General features: G+C 40.4%; 1 protein-coding gene and 1 long non-coding RNA gene across 13 annotated transcripts in view; one reads left to right on the top strand and one right to left on the bottom strand.

The window, feature by feature from the left end:
• On the bottom strand, positions 1–10827 carry LOC138753695 (uncharacterized). 5 transcript variants are annotated; one of them, XR_011351372.1, is made up of 5 exons: positions 10506–10827; positions 8127–8260; positions 7601–7938; positions 5111–5227; positions 1–328 (listed from the first exon to the last, which is right to left on the bottom strand). It is a non-coding gene; the product is annotated as an uncharacterized lncRNA (long non-coding RNA). The 5 variants fall into 5 exon arrangements; XR_011351370.1 differs by having other exon boundaries at positions 8122–8260; XR_011351371.1 differs by having other exon boundaries at positions 7601–7968; positions 8122–8260.
• gnpnat1 (glucosamine-phosphate N-acetyltransferase 1) overlaps positions 8948–22585 on the top strand; it is a 19638-nt gene continuing 6000 nt past the window's right edge. For 2 of the 8 annotated variants that reach the window (XM_069917013.1, XM_069917014.1), the window contains exons 1-2: positions 10746–10945; positions 21042–21208. In XM_069917013.1, coding sequence (XP_069773114.1) covers positions 10764–10945; positions 21042–21208 — 349 coding nt within the window. In that variant the 5' untranslated portion in view covers positions 10746–10763. Of the gene's footprint in view, positions 9141–10625; positions 10716–10745; positions 10946–10981; positions 11439–14517; positions 14591–21041; positions 21209–22585 lie in introns of those variants that run through there. The other 6 variants (XM_069917017.1, XM_069917016.1, XR_011351366.1 and 3 more) reach the window with 6 other exon arrangements.

Raw genomic sequence — 22585 nt, forward strand, 5'->3', positions numbered from 1 at the left:
TCAGATTTATTATATCATTTAATAATATGATTATATTAAATGATGGAGTAGAAATGAGGCAGTCTGTTGGTTCCTCCTGCTTCTAATTGTGTTCTTTTGTTCTCAATCGGACTATCATTGAGCAAATTTTAGTTAATTCCAGTTTGGAGAAAGTTGAGTTTATCCACTTCAAGACATCAGACCCATGATGTTCTGGAATTAGTCCTTCCACTGCTTACAAAATCCGCTTTTGTGTCATTTAACCGTCCTGTCCATCTACATTCTGCTCTCCAGAAAGTTTATCTCAGGTAAATGTTGTTGCTTATATTTTCAAGATTAATTTATTATCCTGTAATAATACAAAAAAATGTATTACATAAAATTTCTGCCTGCCTTAACGTAGACAAAGAGCCACCATTAGTAATGACCAGCACTCCTTACAGTAAAAAAGAGAAGCAAAAGAGTCCCTTCAGAGATTGTTTGTGGATTTGTCTCCAGCGCTCCTACAGCCTCTGTAACCGCACAGACCACTGTTCAGATCCATCGGCACCCCAAGCTTCAGTTCCAAAGCTTTTGCATAATCAGGAGGCCTTTCAGGAGTCCTTCTTGTCCACAGCACCCTCACAAATCCCAGTTCTATGAGTCGCTGATTGCCTGCAGCCTGTGTGGGTCCTTCAGCGACTGAAGCCCTTGCTGATATGCTGCTGTGGTCACCCTCCTACAGAGTCCTTCAGCTGCTAAGCCACTCGCTATTTCGCTGTGATACCATATAACATACCACATTCAACTTCCCTTATCTTTGTTGAACAACATTGATTCCCCAACTCCAAATGTTTCCAATCCTGTGCTCCAATCCCTTCGCAGATTCACTACTCTGTAATGCTGGGTAACCCTTCCAGTCCTATGAGCCCAGAATTATAAATTCTCTACACATCTGGTCTCATCTGAATTTCTCATCACATTACATCACTATTGGCACACCAGATCTTAAGCCCCCCTCACCCACATTAAAGTGCATCATTGCAAACACTTTAAACATCCAGAAAATACTTCCTCCTTTGTTTCAATGTTTATTTGTTTCTAATTACATTTCTGTTAAGAGCTATGGGTTATTTTTTCTTTGTGAAAGGTGTTTTCTTCAATGCAAGCTATTGAGCAAAATTGAAGCAATGGATTTGGATTTCAATACAGCATGAAAGGAGATGAAAAGCAGTTAAAGCTCACACTTCATTAATCCCAATTTGTGGTTAGTGGTGCCACATCAACATTAGTTTGTTTACATGCAAGTCATATTTAAGGGGTTTTTGCCATCCATTCATCAGCTGAAATACAATGGAACAATGTACTAATTGCATTTGCTCAGTTGCTATTGCCAAAAATCCAACTAATTGTAGGGTTCAATATAATGAACAGGAAATTGTTTAAAATTATATTTTGTTACAGACAAAGGAGACTGTGTGACTCATAACAAATTGAAATCAATCATAATTGATTATATGGATGTCTCTGGGAGTAGAGCATAAATTTCCTCTCATCCTTTGTGTGCATGTACTGTATGAAGATAGTGCATTTAAAGAGGTGGTCTTGCCTCAGGGAGGGAAAGAACAGAAGTGGATGATTACCAGGGAACACAGATGGTGCAAGAATTTCCCATGGTCATTCTCTGCTCAAAAAGGTATAAATTGTTGTTATACGTGGGTTATGGAGAAAACATGGCCTCCCTGCCTGTCAAGAATATTATGAGTGGTCACGTGACCTCCCTGTCTGAAACTTATTTGGAAATAAAATCACCTTTCAATCAAAGTTTCACTCCAGCTATCCATTAATACCAGGGGTGGCCAAACTTTTAATATTTAATTTAGACATATAGCAGGGTAATAGGCCATTTAAAAGGTTGGTCACCCCTGGGTTATATGCTCAGATCAGCACTATATATAACATCAATGCACAACTCCTTTTTGCATCGTGATCCAAACCCGACCTCGCTCCACGCCAGGTCGCTACTGTGAACATCGCTGGAAGTGTTGAGGGGAAGGTGGGCATTGCACTTAAAGCTGAGCCATAGTACTATGATAGATCAGTGGTTGCAGATAGTCTCCCCTCCCCCCACCACAGGGAATTGGGAGTGTGTATGTGGTAAACCATTGTTATGCCATGATTGGCTCCTGTCAGCTGGACAAGCCTCCTGAGACTGATCCTACCCATAGCCCATTGCATGCTCCCCATTCCACTCTGCCTTGATTGGTCAATGAGGATGATGGCTGTTCCAGTCTCCAGTTAATAAAAGCCTGATAGTTTCACAACTCCAGTCTTTTGTGATTATTAATGGTGCATCAATTTTATTAACTATATTTTTCAAAAAGAAGCATGAAACAGTACCTGAAACCTGAGAAGCTGAACATCTACCCTTGATCGCTGGATGCCCCAAACACGTTCGAACTCTAACGACATTGTTTTGAAGACATCCTGGCGGCGGCAGCTGCAGATGTTATCACCACTGATGTTAACTGACTGAGATTACTCTTCTCACGAGGTGCGCCACAAGTATTCCCGATGATTAGTGATGCCAGCTCATACCCGACAGCTATGGAGATCCTGAAGGCCCAGCATTGTAAGAGGGTAAATGAAGACTACACCAGGCACCTCCTGGCCACCAGAAAGCCATGAACCACAGAATCAAGCACCAAGAACTTGCAGCCTGCTGGAACCTATACAGAGCATGTGACTGTAAGGCTGTGACGGCCACCCAGAATGCTGAGGACCTCACCCAGGATGCTTGTGTGGCCGGTATCCCCTCTGGGAACATAAGACAAAGTCTCCTGGAACAAAAGGTACTTGATCTACAGAGGGCGGTTGAGCTGGCAGAGACACAGGAGGTGGCTCTCCAAAATTCAGATGAGTACTTGGCTACCACTTGGTTTCCACAGGCACTGCTATCCTGGGATGGGGACTGTCCTGCGCTGTGAGCCACACCGTCCCACTCCCATAATGGCTGACCTTGGCCATCATTGTGGGTGATCTCCTCAATTGCTACTTCTGTGGGCAGGGTAAGCACCCGAGGAAATACTGCCCTACCAAGGATACGGTATATGCTAGGTGCAGGAAAAAGGGGCATTATGCCAAGGTTTGCCAGTCCAAACTGTCTGTGAAACCTAGCAGCGCCGTGTGCAGGCATTCACCACTCTGGACAGCTTGATCAGCACCATCTCCTCTACAATCTATAGTCACCATGTATGAGTCATGGGGTCTGCCATTTTGGACCACGATGCAAATACCATCTTCCCACACATATGACACCACAAAGGAACAACAAGGGTGGCCATTTTGGGATCATGAGCACCCATCGGACTCAGACATCGAGTCTATACCAGCCTCCATCACCCTGAACCAAGAGGCACCACAAGAACTCGCCAGGTCTATGATGGATATCCAGGTAAACGGGCACATTACCAACTGATTATTTGATAGCAGCTATACAGAAAGTTTTATCCAACCCAATACCGCTAAGCACCTATCCCTTAAAGTACAACCCATTAAACACGAGATATCACTCACACCCTAATCACACACAGTAGCCATCCATGGGTCCTGTGTAGTGACCCTGACTGTTGGAGGCATAGTTTACAAGCATTCCAGGCTATTCATCATGCCACAACTCTGTGCCCCCTTGCTACCAGGGCTGGACTTCCAGTGCCAACTTCAGAAAGTGACATTGAAAATTCAATGGGCCCCATCCCCCTCCCTTATTGTTTGCAGCAAACAATTCACAGATAGTCCTCCACCCCCCTCGAGGTCGAACACCATCTCCCCAACTGTTCACTAACCTCACCCCTGACTGCAAGCCGGTGGCCACCAGGAGTAGACGGTACAGTGCAGCAGACAAGGCGTTCATTGTCAGAGGTTCAGCGCTTGTTGGGCAAGGGCAGCATCAAGGTCAGCAATAGTTCTTGGAGGGCCCAGGTGGTTGCAGTCAAGAACAGGAACAAATATAGGATGGTCATAGTCTACAGCCAAACTGTCAACTGATACACGTAGCTCGACACGCATCCCCTTCCCCGCATATCCAATATGGTCAACCAGATCACACAATATCAGGTATTCTTTATGATTGACCTGAAATGGATGTATCACCAGCTCCTGATTGGCCCAGGGGACCGCAAGTATATGGTATTCGAGGTGGATGGCTGCCTCTACTATGGATCCCTTGGGCATCACAAATGGGCTCTCCGTTTTCCAGCAGGAGATGGACTGCATGCTGGTCCACTATCATCTGCAGGCCACTTTCCCATACCTAGATAATGACCTGCAAGATCACAATGCAAATCTCCATAAGTTTCTCCAAGCAGAAAAATGCCTGAACAAGGGCAAAAATGTATTCCAGACAGCACAACTAACCATCCTTGGCTGTGTGGTCAAGAACAGCATCTTTGGTCCCAACCCTGATCGCATGTGTCTGCTGCTGGAGCTACCCCTCCCACATACCTTCAAAGCACTAAAGAGATGCCTTGGGTTCTTCTCATATTACACTCAATGCAGACAACTATGTGGACAAGATTCGCCCATTTGTCAAAGCCATTACGTTTTCCCTGCCAATAAAGGCCCAATCTACATTCAACCGTATCAAAGACGACATTGCCAAGGCAACCATGCATTCCATAGATGAGTCCACACCTTTCCAATCGGATAGCGACGCGTCTGACTTTGCCCAAGCGGGCAGACCTGTTGCCTTCTTCTCACACATCTCCAGGGCCCTGAAATTCTCCATTCCTATTCCTCCATTGAGAAGGAGGCCTAGGCCACCATGGAGGCTGTACACCACTGGAGGCACTACCTCGCTGGAAAAAGATTCACACTCCTCACAGATCAGCGAGTGGTCGCATTCATATTTAATAATAAGCAAAGGGGCAAAATCAAGAACAATAAGATCCTCAGGTGGAAGGAGTCACATGACGGAGTAGTGGCTGGTTGAGTGGAACCAGCCCTCTCCAGAGAAAAGAAAAAAGTTTGAAAAAACAGAGCTCAATAAACATAAAATACAGGAAGAGAAAAGGGAAGAAGGAAAATCACTGGAGAAGAAAGAAGAAGGCCTTACCTGATGTTAACCGATTGAGATTACTCTTCTAGGCCTTACCTGAACATCGGAGCAGATGTTGCGCATGCGCAAGTAAAGGAAAAGGTTAACGCCGGCGAGAGGTAGACTCAGCTGCGGAGCGGCCAGCTGAGAGTCGCCCAGGACCGGGGCGTTCGGCTGGGGGAAGCAAACAAGAAAGAAGAAGAGTGGTGAGAAAGAGAATGAAGGGCGGGAAGAGGATGAGCGGCAACGGGGCGACCGGCAGGGGGACTACCTGTGGCAGGAGGTCCAGCAGTGGGTCGGCCTGCAGCAGGGGGCCCAGCAGCGGGAGACACACCAGCTGGAATCCCAGCAAGAATATAGAAACAGCTCACCAGAGAAGGATGAAGACACACAGATACAGAAAAGAGAAGACCAAGAATTTCAAAGGAAAGAAGGTAAAATAAAAGGACAAAGTTTAAATAAAGCCTTTTTCAAAGAACAAATTAGATCATTAAAAGAATGGCTATCATTAGAATTTAGTTCAATCAAAAGAAAAATGAAAAGAACTGAAGACAGAATCCAAAGCTTAGAGTTGGTCATGACTGAAATAGGGAAAAGAGTAGAAAATGTGGAGGAATGAGAAGCTGCTGTAGAAATGGAGATAAATGATTTAAGAGGGAAGTTGGAAGAGAGCAAAGAAAAAATTAGAGACACAAGATTTATTGTCACAAAAAAATTGACATTTTGGAAAACTACAGTAGGCAAAACAACATAAAAATAGTGGGCCTGAAAGAAGGCAAAGAAGGGTCAGATATGAAGGAATTTATAAAAGGATGGATCCTGAAGGTGTTGGGAACGACAGATTCACATGAAGAAATAGAAATTGAAAGGGCGCATAGAGCACTAGTACCAAAACCGCCACCACATCAAAAACCGAGATCCATATTGGTAAAACTTCTAAGATATATGACAAGAGAGAACATACTGGAGCAGGCAAGAAAGAAGGTTATAGAAGACAATAAGCCAATGGGACAAAAAATATTTTTTTACCTGGACACAAGCTTCGAACTTTTAAAGAAGAGGAAGGAATTCAACATGGCAAAAACAGTCTTATGGAAGAAAAGTTATAACTTTATATTAAGACATCCAGCAGTACTCAAAGTATTTATTCCTGGGAAGCGGAATAGACTGTTCTCGGACTCAAAGAAAGCCCAAGAATTTGCTGTACATTTGGAGGACAGAAGAGAGGAGGAGGAGTGACAAGAAGGAAGACCGGCAAGAAAATATACAAAAATACAAAGTAAAAATAATGTATATATAAAGATTTAAAGATGGATAAGAGAAGGGGAAGAAGGGGAAAAAAAAGAGAGCTTTCTTATAAGTATAGGAAAATAGTGTTCTCTGGCGGGGAGGGCTGGGGGGGTGAGAATAATGGACACTGCGAAATCGGTTGACACTTGCGAGTAAGTTCACAAACCAAATGGAAAGGGGAGTTGTGGTTGCCGTGAAGGGACAAGGGGCAATCCAAGGAGGGGAGGTTCATTTGGGGTTAAAGGGTTATTCCTTGTGGGGATTGTTGGGGTACTTCATGTCTTAAGTGCATGGTCATATATTGAGATTAAAATAGAAAACTTAAAAAACAGTAATGGAAAAAAAGGGGATGGAGGTGGTGAAGAGACGGAAAAGAAATAGCAACGAATACTCCTATTTCCCTTTTGCAATCCCATGCCCATACATGACCACGATCACTATTATTGTGGCAGACCTGAGACCGCACGATCACTGGTAGGGCTTGCAAAGGCTCAGGCACACTGGAGGAGGACGACACACAATCTCCATCAATTCCGGAGCACCACAGGGCTGTGTTCTTAGCGCCCTGCTCTACTCACTTTACACCTATGATTGTGTAGCTCGGTACGACAATAACACCATCTATAAATTTGCCGTTGGTATCATGGCTGTGGGTTGTATAAAGGATGGGGTTGAGTCAATATACAGGATGGACATTAAAAACTTGGCTGAATGGTGCACCAAAAACAAATTTCGTAAAATGTTCATGACAATAAATTCTGATTTTGGCCTTTTTTTTGGCTGTGGTTCTCTTAGGACTCTGCTCAAAGTGTATGGATTCCCTTCCCTGTGAAGCAACCAAGTTTAGTTGGTTTCTTCCATACTTCTCTCCGACTGACCACATAAAAAAAAATTACAAAATATTTTATCATGTCAGTCTCCATTCCCCAGTGAGAATGGCTGCTTTAGATCAAAGGTCTGATGTATTTTAAAGCCTTGCATTTTATTAGGAAGTCAACAACCAAGGTTACATTAAAGACTTTGTTGAGGCTTACAAAAATATGTTGATTTAAAAAAAATATTTAGTTTGTTCTGAACGTCAGCATTTACTCATCCTATCCTAGAAGTTTCCAGCTTCTGCTTTCCTGCAGGGAAATTAATCCATGTAGGAAATCCATGCTGTTTAGATATAGAGCTACTTCAGAAATTCCATTAATTTCCATTGCCATTCTACAGCTACAAGGATGATCAATAAGAATACTTCTCTGTGGATTGCACCTTGTCATGGTGGAGAATCTTGTGTGGTCATGTTCTCCCGAGAGTAATGCCATCTGGAGCTTTGCTCCTGGTAGGGTCACCCATGACGGTCAGGTTAAGGTTGAGGTCCCTGACAAAGCATAATCTAACCAAATCTTCAACAGTGGGACAGGCAGACAAAGACGAAGTTACTCTGAACTCAACGGCTGTGAAGGCGGACAAAAGGTGCAACAAATTCCTCAGCTCCAATCGTTGTGGTTTCATGCCAATGGAATTAGTTGGTTGATTTGTGAAGTATCGTGTACTTCTTGGAGTGCAACATCAAGTACACGTTAAATACACACACAGATGTCTTTGCTCTGTGGATCAATGGAATGAAGGCCATCATCCTCAATGAAATAAGAATAAGCTGGTTATAATACTATTTGTTTACTGAAAATGTAATTTGAAGTATTTTGGATTTAAGTTTAAATTTTTAAAAATTTCATCTGAACAGTTTTTGAATACTTCTAAATTTCAATTTTAAAAAGATAAAACCTTACTCAACTGTCTCTTGGGCAAATTGGTGCCTTGGCATCATGAAGTGCCTTATTGTCTAGATCCTCTAAACAATGTTCAAGTTTGCCCATCCTTGTGGATCCTTTGGGTACTGGGGACTGAGTGGCGATGCTAGGCTCCAGTCTGTAAAATCAAAGCAATTAATTTAATTTTAATTTAGACATACTGCACAGTAACAGGCCATTTCACCCCACAAGTCTGTGCTGCCCAATTTACACCCAATTAACCTACACCTCCGGAACGTTTCGAATGATGGGAGGAAACTGGAGTCCCCAAGGAAAACCCACACAGACACAAGGAGAACGTACAAATGCCTTACAGACAGCACGGGATTCAAACCCTATTCCCGATTGCTGATGCTGTAAAAGCGTTGCGCTAACCGCTATGCCCACCGTGTCACCCTAAACTCAACAGTTTCATACAATGATTCTACTACTCCCATTTATGGTTCCTTAATTTGTTTCATTGACCCTTTCACTTTGCAGCAGCCTCCCCTTTGCCACTTGATATTTTCAGCTTTCTTTGGCAATGCCCACAGTCCAGGAAAAAAAAGTATGTCTAAACTGTTCCTAATTCTGAAGAAAGTTTAGTAAAGTTTGCTTCTCTTTCCCAGGGAGGTATTTTCACTTGATTTTAAATACTTTGGATTAAAGCTACTGTATATTTTGGCGTATAAGTCGAGTCGTGAAACCATTAAAAAATTTCTCAAGTGTTGTGGGGGGGGGGGTCGATTTATATGCCAGATATAATTTTGAGACCTTAATTTCACTGAAAGAAAACAGATTTATGTTGATTCGGCATACAGGTCTGTACTGGAAGCACCTTCCCATTGCTGGGCGCCGCCTAACCATTCCTACCTGGGACCAGGTCACTGTCGGTTCCTGCTCCTGCCGGGAGTATGATGTCGCCACTCCAGTTCTGTGGGCTGTCTCCAAGGTTTCTGCTGCCGCTGGGAGCACAATGACGCCATTCCAGCTCTGTGGGCCATTGATGCTCCTGCACGGTAGGCTGAAGTTTTTTTTCCACTTACTTACTTTACAGCTTTGTTACTTGCGATTGGGGTGTTTTAAAATATTTTGGGTTGTTCCTGGGAGGCTGGACAGCCCGAAAAATGAGGGTCGACTTGTACGCCGGTCATAACATAAAACCATTAAAATGAGGCTTAAAAAAAGTGGGGGGGGGGGTGGATGGGAGAGGTCGATCTATCTGCCGGTCAACTTATATGATGAAATAAATGGTACATTGTTGCAGCACCAAGGGAGATTATTAGGGACAGGGAAATTATAACCATGCTTCCTTGTCTTGTAAACTATAAATAATGATAATATTTGTCATATACATTGTACAAGGTACAGATACACAAAAATTGAAATAAGGGAAACAAAACAGAACTCTGTGATGACCTGAAAGAAAAAGGTTATCATCTGGAAAACCTTGATGTGGTAAGTTTCTTCAGCAAGACACTGAAGTGGCTGATCAGAAGGAATCAGTTGTGGATGTCCAATGAGCAACAAATCTCTTCCTGAGTGGTAACAATTTACCTTCCAAGTACCTAAGCCTGGTGAAATTCATACATGCTAAATTCTGTGCACTGTATAAGAATTGCCTGATACTGGTGAACTTGGAGAAGTGAGATTGGACTGTGAATCAATTTTTTGAAGACACATTACATACACGTGCACTTAGAATTAGAAGGGGGTTAAGTTAATAGTGATAAGTTAAAGTTTGATGCTGTTTTCATATTTAAAGATAATTAAAAGCAACTTTTGTTTAAGTAACTATTTGTCTTGGTGAATTTCTGTTGCACCCCTGCGTTTTGGGGTCCTCTGGGCTCTTAATATTCCTTTCTCATATTTGACCATTGTCTCCTTTCCTCTCATTCTGTCTTTCTCCCCTTTTCCCTCTAACTTCTTTCACACAGCCAAAATCAATCCTCACCTTCCCTCTTGTCATATCCAATTAATGCCTTTAGTTGGATATACTTAGTCCTCCCCCTCCCATTCTTCTCCCTTTCTCTCCCAGGCTTTATTCAGATGCCTGCCTGCTTTTTACTCATACCTTTGATGCAACAGTAGGTGCTTTTAAGCTGCAGCACCTGGGTGCCAGGTGTGATTCGTGGGGTTAAGGTGCCTCCAGCACCTTTTAAGCTGAGAGGGACAGCCCCAGTAAATCGCCAACCTGGCAATTAAAGGGGGTGATCCCATCCCTGCAATGACGCGGTAAGTTGACGTACACACAAACCCCTCCCCCCTACCGGCTGTCAGTCCCCGTACCCTGCAGCAAATTACTCCTCGCCCCTTCCCCGAGGTAGCGACCCCTCTTCCTTTGATTGTGGCAACTCCCCCCCGTCCTACAGCAGCGACTTTACCTTCCCCCTCCTTCCAGTCCGCGGCAGCGACCCTCTCTGTCCCCTCCTGATCTTGCAGGCACTTCACCGGGTGGGTAGGGGGGTCCTCCCTGTGACGCCAGCGCGTAAGTGATGACGTCCCCGGCTCAACCGGGTTGGCAATTTTGGGTTTCAAGCCGCAGGAGGACGCGACCTTGGTGAGGATTACTGGGCTCCCTCACTCCCTCTGAGGTAGGATGATGCAAACTGCCCGGTTAACCCCATTTTGCAAGGGCCTCAATGAAGGAGACGGGCGTGAATGTGAACGCCACCGTGGCTCTTCGCGAGGTTACCCCGGTTACGCACTGCGTCATCACGTCGCCGCCTTCTGCCACGTCAGTCGAGGATGGTTCAAACGCCAGTCGTGGCACTGGCTTTCGAATCCGAGAGGTGGCGGAAGAAGAGCGTCCAACCTCCGGAGGGTGAGTGTGCGGCCTCGACTCCCCGCCATGACGACCGGCCACTTTGTTCCGCTGTCAGCTCTTGTCAGAGTGGGCTTCGGGGACGACTGCGGACCGCCAGCCCCCCCCACCGGCTCACACATCGTTGGCCTTGCGGCCAACTGCCGGCTACCGCGCCAGGCAGGACCAGTGGACGAGGGGGGTGTCCCGGCACACCCAGTCCTCGCCCCCACGACCTAGGCCGCCGGCGAGCCCCATGGTGCCCTCGAGGGAGAAACGGTTAATATTTCAGATGATCCTTCTTCAGAACTCGAAAAAGTTCTGAGTTGTGAAGAGGGGAGGAGAAAGGAATAGAGACGGAGTCCGTGTGATGGCCCGTGCATGGGAACGGATGTAAACAGAGGGACATGAGTGAGACCAGGACGCTGGTGGTTTACGATGTGTAAGCTGGGCATACCAAAGGGTATCAATTTTTCTTCCTTTATTTGGGTAATTTCCCCAAATATCAGATCAGGTGGGCATGATTTGTGATTCGTTTTAGTTCCTTCTGTATTGACAGGTCACTAAATACTGCACAACAAATTATTTATTTTTGTCACAGGACTTGAATTATAGCACCTATCATATGAGTTGCAAAATTATACATTTTATATCACCATCTGGAGTTACAGCAGTAACTTCAATGTAAATATCAATCATTAATAGTCACTGCTATACCACCAAATGTATTTGTGCATTTAATTTTGGATACTAATGAGTAAGAGCAGAGTAAAAAAAATTACTGCTCTGAATTCCCCATAATAAAAAAAATTGTTCCTGCTGAAATGTTTGACAGTGCTGCTTTTGTGTGATGTGTAAGGAAAAGTATATTCTGAAACCAGATTAACTTATTTATTGGTCTTGTTAACATTCATAAATATGACTTCATTAAAACATGGTTTCTTAGATTCTCATGGATAGAATGCAATCTAAATCTGCAATTATCTAGTTGTAAACTAAAGGTTTACTAACTCCCACTCCTGACAAAGTTTGGCCTCTTCACACAATATGGACCAAAAACACATACAGTTTCACTGGCATTTTGTTCAAACCACAAATTTAATAAAAAAATTGTATCAAGATCAGATAATTTAGTTCTCTGGTCATCAGTATCTTTGCTTGCATTACCAACACTGAAATATTCCCTCACAATGAACAGTAAAATCCCCATTATTTGGAATTCAAGCAACTGGAAAAAAAAGACAATAAATCAAATTTTAAAAATAAATAAGAATAAATGAAAATTTTAAATAAAAGTTTAAAATTGTAAAAGTAAATATTCTCTGAAGTAACACAAATCCTTGGTGAAGATGGGAAAATGTTAAAACAGCGGAGTGCTATGATCGTGACCTGCCTGTAGGAGCTGTTTGAATAAAATGGTATCACCCAGAATGAAGAGGTGGCTAGTGGCTCTCGTCACTGGGGCAACTCTCCCAAAGTGTCTCCCTATCCCTGCTGAGTAAATCTATCTTTATTGGTATTAAGTATATTAGTAAGGCTTTATCTGTAAACTTGGGGAGGCGGGGGGTTGATTGTGATGTTAGCACAATGTTGTTAGAGTGCCAGTAAATTTTGTTTGGGGAATTACCTGATTAAAGTTGACTTTAAGGACTGCAATACCAATTTTTGTTTTTTTTTTCAAATTACTTTACATTTTGCACTGTCTTTTAAACTTTCTTCTTGATGTAGTGTATTATTTCGGCATTGTAAGATTGAGTCTCAGGCAACTGGAATATTTGCATATCTAGCATCTGCAATCCCATAGATGCTGGATAGTGGGGTTTGGCTATATTCTGATTTTCCCCCTTTTCTAATTTTAGTAGAATTTCTGCTATCTTCACTGTTAGCATTACATGCTTTCTTGCCAAATCATTATGAATCGCTTATCCTGGAGATTTTTCTCAGATCATACAACAAGCATAAATGCACCAAAGTCAATATGGGAATATACAGTAATATTTGATCATTTGAATATTTGAGTATTTAATATTTGGTCAGACCCATGATTTATTTCTTTGAATTTCTACAAAAAAATAAACCTTTTAAATGTTTTGATTATTGATAAATGGACATGAATTAAAGGTTATGGGACATTGCTGCAGAAGAGGAGTTGAAGCCAGCATGTAGTAGCCATGATCATATTAAATAAGCAGGATTGAGGAACTGAATGGCCTATTCCTGCTACTATAGTGATCTTGTGTGTTTTTCAACATCTTTCTTGGGGTGGCATTGTAAATAATTACTTCAAAATATCTCAAAACTAGATTTTATTTGTTACTAGTTGTCAAATTTAAAAAAAAATAGTGGTACTGTGGCTATGAGACAAGTACTGTTGTGTTCAGCATTGTTAGTTATTAATAGTCACTGCTATACCACCAAATGTATTTGTGCATTTAATATTGGATACTAATGAGTAAGAGCAGAGTAAAAAAAAGATTACTACTCTGAATTCATCATAATAAAAAAAATTGTTACAAGATTTTGTGATGAAGAAAAATGGAGAGAAGAGAGTGTTTGCTGAGGCATACCACCTGTTATCTTGAATGAATTATGAATTTGACTTGCCTGTTTTAACTGTTAGGAAGAAGTTTTGCTGAAGATCTTAATGGCTTTTTAAATGTAAAGCACAATATAATTTTTTTACATATAGTAAAATGGAGGAATTGCAATTTGTTTTGTCATTGGAACATTTCTTTCAGGGTGGTCGATATAGTCTTGGAAAGATCTTCATGATGTCCATTTATATTTAAATCAGCAAAAGAAATTAATTTTTAAAAGAATGTAAAATAGAAATTGAAATCTGTTAACTTTCACTTTAACATTAGGATTACAGTTGAGTGAATAATTGAATAATGTGACCAATTCAGTCAAGGTGTTTTGCAGTTATAATATCTCAATATTTTACCATGTTCTAACAAAGCAAAAATAGCGAGAATCTAGGATAACAATGGATTTAAAAAAGGCAACATATGGCATGTTTAGACAACTGACGTCGTGAGAATCTCTTGAGGATTATAGAGAATGTTTTACAGTAAACGGTACAATATACAGTTTATATATAGTAAATAGGATTTTTTTATTATTTTTTTAAATTTTTCACACTGAACCGCATCAACCAAAATACATACAAACATTTCCCTTTTAAATATGCACAGTGGCATTTTCTCCTCTTTTTTTTCCCCCCCCATCTTCCCTTCCCCCCCCCCCTCAACATATACAATACAATAAAACCCTTAAACAATGTCATCACACATTGAAAGTAAACAAGAAAAATGTGTCATCTACTTTTACACACTGGATCAAGTCATTTTGTTTTCTTATCATTTTAGGGCATGGAGGACTGAGGCAAGCCCTCTCTGTTATGTTCCATGTACGGTTCCCAAATTTGTTCAAACAATGTGACTTTATTTTTTAAATTATATTTTATTTTTTCCAATGGAATACATTTATTCATTTCCATGTACCATTGCTGTATTCTCAGGCTCACTTCTGATTTCCAAGTTGACATTGTACATTTTTTTGCTACAGCTAAGGCTAACATAATAAATCTTTTTTGTACTTCATCCAGTTTGAGGCCTAATCCTTTACTTCTTGTATTACTTAGAAGAAAGATCTCTGGATTTTTTGGTATGTTGCTTTTTGTGATTTTATTTAATACCTGATTTAGATCTTCCCAAAACTTTTCCACTTTCTCACATGCCCAAATTGCATGTACTGTTGTTCCCATTTCCTTCTTGCAATGAAAACATCTATCTGATAATGTTGGATCCCATTTATTTAATTTTTGGGGCATGATATATAACCTGTGTAATCAATTATACTGTATCATGCGTAACCTTGTGTTTATTATATTCTTCATAGTTCCAGAACATAACTTTTCCCATGTTTCATTTTTTATCTTTATGTTTAAATCTTTTTCCCACTTTTATTTGGGTTTATAGCTTATTTCATCATTTTCCTTCTCTTGCAGCTTGATGTACATGTTCGTAATAAATCTTTTAATTATCACTGTGTCTGTAATCACAAATTCAAAGGTGCTTCCTTCTGGTAACTCAGTCTATTTCCCAATTTATCCTTTAAGTAGGCTTTCAGTTGATGGTCTGCAAACATTGTACCATGAATTATTCCATATTTGTACTTAATTTGTTCAAATGTTAATAAATTATTTCCCAAAAAACTATTTTCTATTCTTTTAATTTCTTTTCTCTCCCATTCTCTTAAGGAAAGGTTATTTATTGTAAAAGGGATTAGCTGATTTTGCATCAATAATAATTTTGGTATTTGGTAATTTGTTTTTTTCCTTTCTAAGTGAGTCTTCTTCCATATATTGAGTAAATGATTCAATACTGGTGAGCTTTTATATCATACCAGCTTTTCATCCCACTTATAAAGTATATGTTCCGGTACCTTCTCCCCTATTTTATCTAGCTTTATCTTAGTCCAATCTGGTTTTTCCCTTGTCTGATAAAAATCTGATAAATACCTTAATTGTGCTGCTCTATAATAATTTTTAAAGTTTGGTAACTGCAAACCACCTTGGTTGTACCTCTCTGTTAATTTATCTAATGCTATCCTCGGTTTCACCCCTTTCCATAAAAATTTCCTTCTTATTCTCTTTAGTTCATTAAAGAATTTCTCTGTTAAGGGAATTGGTAACGATTGAAATAAGTATTGTATCCTTGGGAAGACATTCATTTTAATGCAATTTACCCTCCCTATCAACGTTAGCGGTAATTTTTCCAATGTTCTAAGTCATCCTGCAATTTCTTTATTAGTGGCTTATAATTTAATTTGTACAGGTGGCTTAAATTATTATCTAACCTAATACCTAGGTATCGGATTGCTTAGTTTGCCATTTAAATGGTGATTCCTTTTTAAATTCTGTATAATCCACATTACTCATAGGCATCACTTCACTTTTATTTGCATTGATCTTGTACCCCAATATTTCTCCATATTCCTTCAATTTCTTATTTAGTTCTTTTATTGATATTTCTGGTTCTGTTAAGTATACTATTATGTCATCTGCAAATAAACTGATTTTATTTACCTCCTTTATTTTTATCCCTTTTATTTTATTTTCTGTTCTTATCAGTTCTGCCAATGTTTCTATTGCTAAAGCAAACAGTGAAGGAGATAATGGACATTCCTGCCTAGTTGACCTACTTAATTTAAATTGGTTCGATACATATCCATTTACTGTTACCTTCGCCAATGGTCCATTATATAATGCTTTAATCTGATTAATTTATTTTTCTGGTAGATTGAACCTCTGTAATACTTTGAATAAATAATTCCATTCTACTCTGTCAAAGGCTTTTTCTGCGTCTAAAGCAACAGCCACTGTTGGCTTCTTATTTCCTTGAACTGCATGAATTAGATTAATAAATTTACAGACATTATCTACTGTTCGTCTTTTCTTAATAAATCCAGTTTGATCTTGTTTTACTAATTTTGGTACACAGTCGGCCAATCTGTTTGCTAATAACTTTGCTATTATCTTATAATCTGAATTGAGTAGAGATATTGGTCTATATGATGCTGGTGTTAGTGGATCCTTCCCCGTCTTTGGTATTACTGTAATTATTGCTGTCTTACATGAATCTGGCAAGTTTTGCATTTCTTCTATCTGGTTCATTACTTCCAGGAGAGGGAGAATTAATAACTCTTTATATGTTTTATAGAATTCTATTGGGAATCCATCCACTCCAGGCGTTTTATTGTTCAGCAGCTTTTTTAATATATCCTGTACTTGCTCTATTTCAAATGGTTTTATCATTTTGTTTTTTTTCCTCTTGCAATTTTGGCAGTTCAATTTTAGCTAAAAACTCTTCTATTTTATCATCTTTCCCCTAGTTCTCAGTTTGGTATAATTGTTCATAAAATTCCTTAAAGTTCTCATTAATCTCCATTGGATTATATGTAATTTGTTTGTCCTTTTTTCTTGATGCCAATACAGTTCTTTTAGCTTGTTCTGTTTTAAGTTGCCAGGCTAATATTTTGTGTGTTTTTTTTTCTCCTAGTTCATAATACTTTTGCTTTATTTTCATTATGATCTTCTCCACCTTATACGTTTGTAATGTTTTGTATTTTTTTTTGTCTGCCAATTCTCTTTTTGTTATTTCATCCCTTGTTGCTAGTTCCTTTTCTGTACTTACTATCTTCCTTTCCAACTGCTCTATTTCCCGATTGTAGTCCTTTTTCATCTTAGTTACATAACTTATTATCTGCCCTCTAATGAAAGCTTTAATTGCATCCCATGATATAAATTTGTCTTTCACTGATTCTGTATTTATTTAGTAAATAGGATCTTGGGAGTGTTTCTCTGCAGAGGTATCTTGAGTGTAAGTTCATAGCTTCATTAAAATGGCCACCAAGGTGGATTAGGTTGTGAAGAAGGCATTCAGCTGAGGTTGGAGTTATTCAAAACATTAGTCAGCCACTCTCTGCAATTCATATCACCACAGCATAAGAAGGATATGGTAGCATTAGAAAGTGAGCAGGATAGTCCCCAAGATATTACTTTCATTGGAGGGCTTTGGATGTAAGGGGATGTTCTATATGCTAGGTTTAATCTTCCTGCAACATGGTCTAACCTGTGGCCTCTAGAGGTTAATAAAATTATATGGGTCAAAGATAGGATGGATAATCAGTCTTTTTTTCCTGTGGTGGGGTAGTATAAAACTAGAGGGCACAGGTTTATGATGAAGGCAGATAAATTTAAACATCTGAGGGACAAGTTTTTCCATGTGGTGCGGTAGGTACCTGTATATGGAACAAGTTGCCAGAGAAAGTTGTGGAGACAGATGCCACTATAATATTTAAAAATCACAAAGGCATGGACCTGGATAAGAAAGGAGAAGAGGGATACGTACTTAATGTGGGTGAAAGGGATTAGCGTAGCTGGGTATCTCAACAGGCATGGACAGTTGGGACAGAGGGCCCGTTTCTGTGCTGTACGTGGGAGATGAAAATGAAAGTGAGATGACAAAAAGGGACCTTGAAGGGGCAACACTAACTCTTTATGCACTGTGATTAGCCAGTCCTGCCTAACCCGCCTTCAATTGGTTCAGAATGCTGCGGCTAGGGTCCCAACACGTGCGAAGAGAGGGACCATATCACCACGAGTGGTTGGCAGTACCGCTTCAAGTTTCTGCTATTTACATACAAGACCCTCGATGATTCCTCCCCCCACCCCCTGCCATATCTTCGATCTGCTTGCGCCCTTCTCTGTTCCCAAGTAGCTGAGGTCAGCTACTGGAGCAGTAAGTACACAAAAGGGAGACTGGGCCTTCGGTTGTGGCTCCCAAACTGGAATAGCATTCCCTTGACCATTAAACTGCTTTAAATCCAGGTTAAAACTACCTTCTTTTATGAGTGTTTTAACATCTGAAACCCTTTGTATGTTTCTAGCCTCCTACAGTATTGCACTATTCATTTCAATTGTCAATTTATAATGTCTTAAACCATTGTTCTGTAAATAGTTCTAGTTTTGATTGCCTTAGTTTGTGCAATGGTCAATGCAAGTTGGAGAAAAATGTGCTATATAAATAAAGAACTTGGGTATCACTAGGTCTTTTTACAGTGCAGTGTAAGATGAAAATTCTTGGGAAATTTTCCAGGGAACCCTCCCATGAACCTTCGGTGTGAAAAGGTCAGCATGCGAATTTTAAACGAGTCCATGGCCCCAGGGAATTTCCCAGGAAATTTTCCTGGGAAATCTCCCTGTGATGTGAAAAGGAAAATTGCTGAGCAGGGGAAGCTTCGTGATGTCAGCGCTTGCATGCTGTCATGTAGATTAAAAATTAAAAGATACCTACCTTCTGAAACAGTGGGTCACGACAGCAACAATGCAGGATGATGGCTGTCCTTGTTAACCATAATTCCCTCATGCAGCTGGATTTCCCAGAGTGGTTCCAGTTGTGTGAGGGATTATGGGAAATGAAGTTGGCCATTCATCCAGCATTGTGCAGCGTTGCAACATGCTGAAGTGCGGGGGTTGGGGGGGGAGGAGTTAGCAGACAAGCGACCGACGGATGGACGGGGGTGAACTTTCTCTTACTCATGTAAGTGCATAATGCGTCATCGGTGGGGAAGGTGGGGGTGACACCCCCCCCCCCCCCCCAGTGGCCAAGGAGGGCAAATTCCCAGGAATTTGGACTGTGGTATGAAAGGCCTGGAAGGTCCTGAATTCCTGGGAATTTAAACAGGACAATAAAGTAGGGTTACTGCTCACCTGTGGTGTGAAAACAGCTACTATGTGGAGCTAGGAGATGTGGTCAAGGTCAATTACAAAGATAGCTTGTCTGTATTTGCCAAGGATGAGGATGTGGGAGAAAGTGTGGAATGAGAAAGGGGTACTTGGATAATCTGGAGCAGATAAGAAGGCGATATTATAGTGCGTAAGGATTGCTAAGTACCCTGAGCTAAATAAGATTTATCCCATGTTGTTATGGGAAGCAAAGAAGGAAGTAGCTGAGGCCTTGACCAGTTTTTGCCTCTTCATTCACTATAGAGGAGATGAGGATTGGAAGATGGCTACACTTGTTCCTTTATTTTAGAAGGGCAATTGAGATAAGACATAATAATTGGCCCATGAGCCTGTGTTAGTGGTAGGGAAACTAAGTAAATCCCAAGGATAGCCTTGGATGGGATTTGTATACATTTGAAAAAAAAACCCAGCACTGGTTTGTGCAGTGGAATCCTGTCTTACTAAGTTGATTGAGCTTTTTAAATAGTAACAAATAACAAAGGCAAGGTGGTGGACATTGTAAATATGAACTTTAAGAAGGCACTTGAGAAAGTCATGCATGGTAGGCTGGTCCAGAAGGCTCAGCCATGTGGGATCCAATGCGTGCTGGTGAATTGGATCCAAGATTGGCTTGATGATGGAAGGCAGAGGGGACTGGTTGAAGGATGCTTGTGGTATACTGCAGAGTTGGTTGGTGATGTACATTAATGACTTGGATGTAATTGTAGGAGGTATGATCAGATGACACTGAAGTGGTTGGAGTTGTAGACAGCAAGGAAAATTGTCTAAGACAATAGCAGGTGTGGGTTAGAAGACAATTGAGTGAAATGTTAACAAATGGAGGGTGTGAGTGTGTGGCAATGTTCTTTGGGGAATCGAATAGAGATAGGACATGTGCAATAAAGCTTGCGAATAAATGTTGATGATCAGGGGACCTTGAGGGTTCAAATCCTTTGTACCTTGAAAGTGGCATCAAAGATAGGTAGGATGATCAAGAAGACACGTGGCATCTTCATGGTTCAGGACATTGAATATAAAAGTTGAGATGTTATGTTTCAACTTTACGAATCAATGGTTAGACCTCATTGTGTGCAGTTTTAACTGTCAAACTATAGGAGGAATGTGGTTCTGTTTGGAGGGAAAAAAAAATCACCAGGATGTTGTCTGGATTGGAGGCCTTTAATTATGAAAAGAGAATTTCTAGGCTTAATTGTTTTCTCTGCAGTGAAGGAGGCTGAGCAGTGACCTGATGAGATTGGAGAGATGTAGATAGATAGGCAGAATCCTTTACCCATGGTGGGAGCATGGGTTTATATTGAGAGAGATAAGTTTCAAAGGGAATTTTAAGGGGAAAGATTTTTACACTGTGGAAGATATCAAGAACTCGCTGCCAGGGGAAATAGTCGAGTCACATCCCTGTGTTTAAGAAACATTTGAATGGGCTCTGAACTAGTCAAAGCAAACAAGGATACAGAACTAGTGTGGGCAAATGGGATTTATTGCATATGGGCACGGTGGGCCAAGGGTTGTTTGGTTTCTGTAACTGTATATTATTGTTACTTCATTGACAGTGTCTCAGTTGTTTATTAAACAACTGAAGAAATGTTTATTATAGTGTTCCAAAATATCATTGAATGTTAAAAATGACAGTGCGTCACTCCTTAAGTTAAATTACTCCAGAACTTATTACTTATGAACTCAGTCTTGCAATAATCAGGAATCATAACAAAAAGAAAGTTGTATTTTAAAAACAAAATCAAATTTTTATTGATTGTATTTTGGCATTGCATTAATCTAGAAAATTTTTACTGCTGTATTTTTGAACAGTGTTTCTTCAGCCATGATGCTTGATGATGCACCCTTGTTTGATCCTACATTGTTGAGTGAGCTGGACTGGAGTCAGAACATGGTAAAATTTTTGCCTGAAGTATCTCCGATGAACCCGGGGGATGGACTTATTCTGAGGCCTCTTTGTACTGCAGACTTCAACAGAGGTACTGTTTAACGGGTAATCAGTTTGTTCCTAACACATGCAGGGTAATATTGACAGCTTATGAATGCAACTTTTAGTGATGTTATCCACTCTTAAACAAAGGATCTGTTGAGCAGGTTTTTAAAAATGGGGTGGTTGAACAAACTTTCAATGCAATTTTCAGTTCAATCTTTTGCAATTATTTTGAATAGCAGATATTTCCTTTATTGACTGTGTTTATAAGAACAATAAATTTTCTGTTCATTTTCTTATTCACTTTTCCTGTTAAATGCTAGGCTCCACTGAATTGTGCCATGTAGTAATCAGCAAAAGTTGCTTGTAGTCTTTACATACTCCCACTTGTTATTTGCATTCCCTGGTCCACATATTTCTATTAGAATCTATTTTAGCTATCTTACAGCACGGGTATTTTGGGTTGTGAGGAAAGATACCACTAGAAAAGTATGGTAGTTGATATGTCGTAAGCCAGGCAGCATCTGTGAAGTGAGAGACTGAATTAAGGTTTGAGGTTCGTGGCCTTTCATCACAGCCAAAAAGAATCTTAAATTAAATCTGCTTTATGATGAAGGGAAAGAAAAAATAGTCGAATAGAATATTATGTTTACTGAGAATTTTTTGTTTTGTGTGCTATTCAGGCAAATTACCGCATGCTTAAATGCAGCATGTAATGAATGCAATGTCATATAAATTTGAACTTTGAAAACTCCTGGGTGTAGTATTGTAAGTCAAAAGGAGCAAGGTATAATGTAACAAAATCAGGCTATTAGTGAAAAGTAGTTAAGGTGCAAGAGCATCATCTTTTATGAATGAACGGTCCATTTAAGAGTCTGTAACAGCAGGAAGGAAACTGTCCTTTAATATACAGATTCATGTTTTCAGGTTCCTCTAAGTTCTGTCTGAGAAAGTGAGGCGGTGCTGGGGGGAAATGAAAGAAGAGAGGGTAACCACGTGAGATGGAGAGGGAGGTATAGATGGAGTCAACAGAGGGGAGGTTGGTTTGCAGGATGGCTGAGCTGCTTTCACAACTCCATGCAGTTTCTTGTGGTGTTAGGGAGAGCAGTTCCTCTGACAAGCTGTGATACATCCAAACAGCATACTTTCTATGGGGGGGTATATACAAAAATTGATAGACCAATTTCTTTAGATTTCTGAGAAAGTAAAGTTGGTGTCAGAGGAGTGGAGACTAAGAAGCTGATGATACAAATGGTAGTGGTGCTAGATGTGAGAGAGTGATGAAAGATTGTTAATTACAGTCGAAGGAGAGGAGATGAATGATGAAAAAAAATAGCTGGAATTGTATGATACAAAACTCACGTTGCATGAAATATGAATTAAATTATAATGATGAAAATGCTCAAGGCAATGTCTGGGGAGAGAA

This window comes from Narcine bancroftii, chromosome 2 (genome assembly GCF_036971445.1).
Source record: "Narcine bancroftii isolate sNarBan1 chromosome 2, sNarBan1.hap1, whole genome shotgun sequence".
NCBI lineage: Eukaryota > Metazoa > Chordata > Chondrichthyes > Torpediniformes > Narcinidae > Narcine > Narcine bancroftii.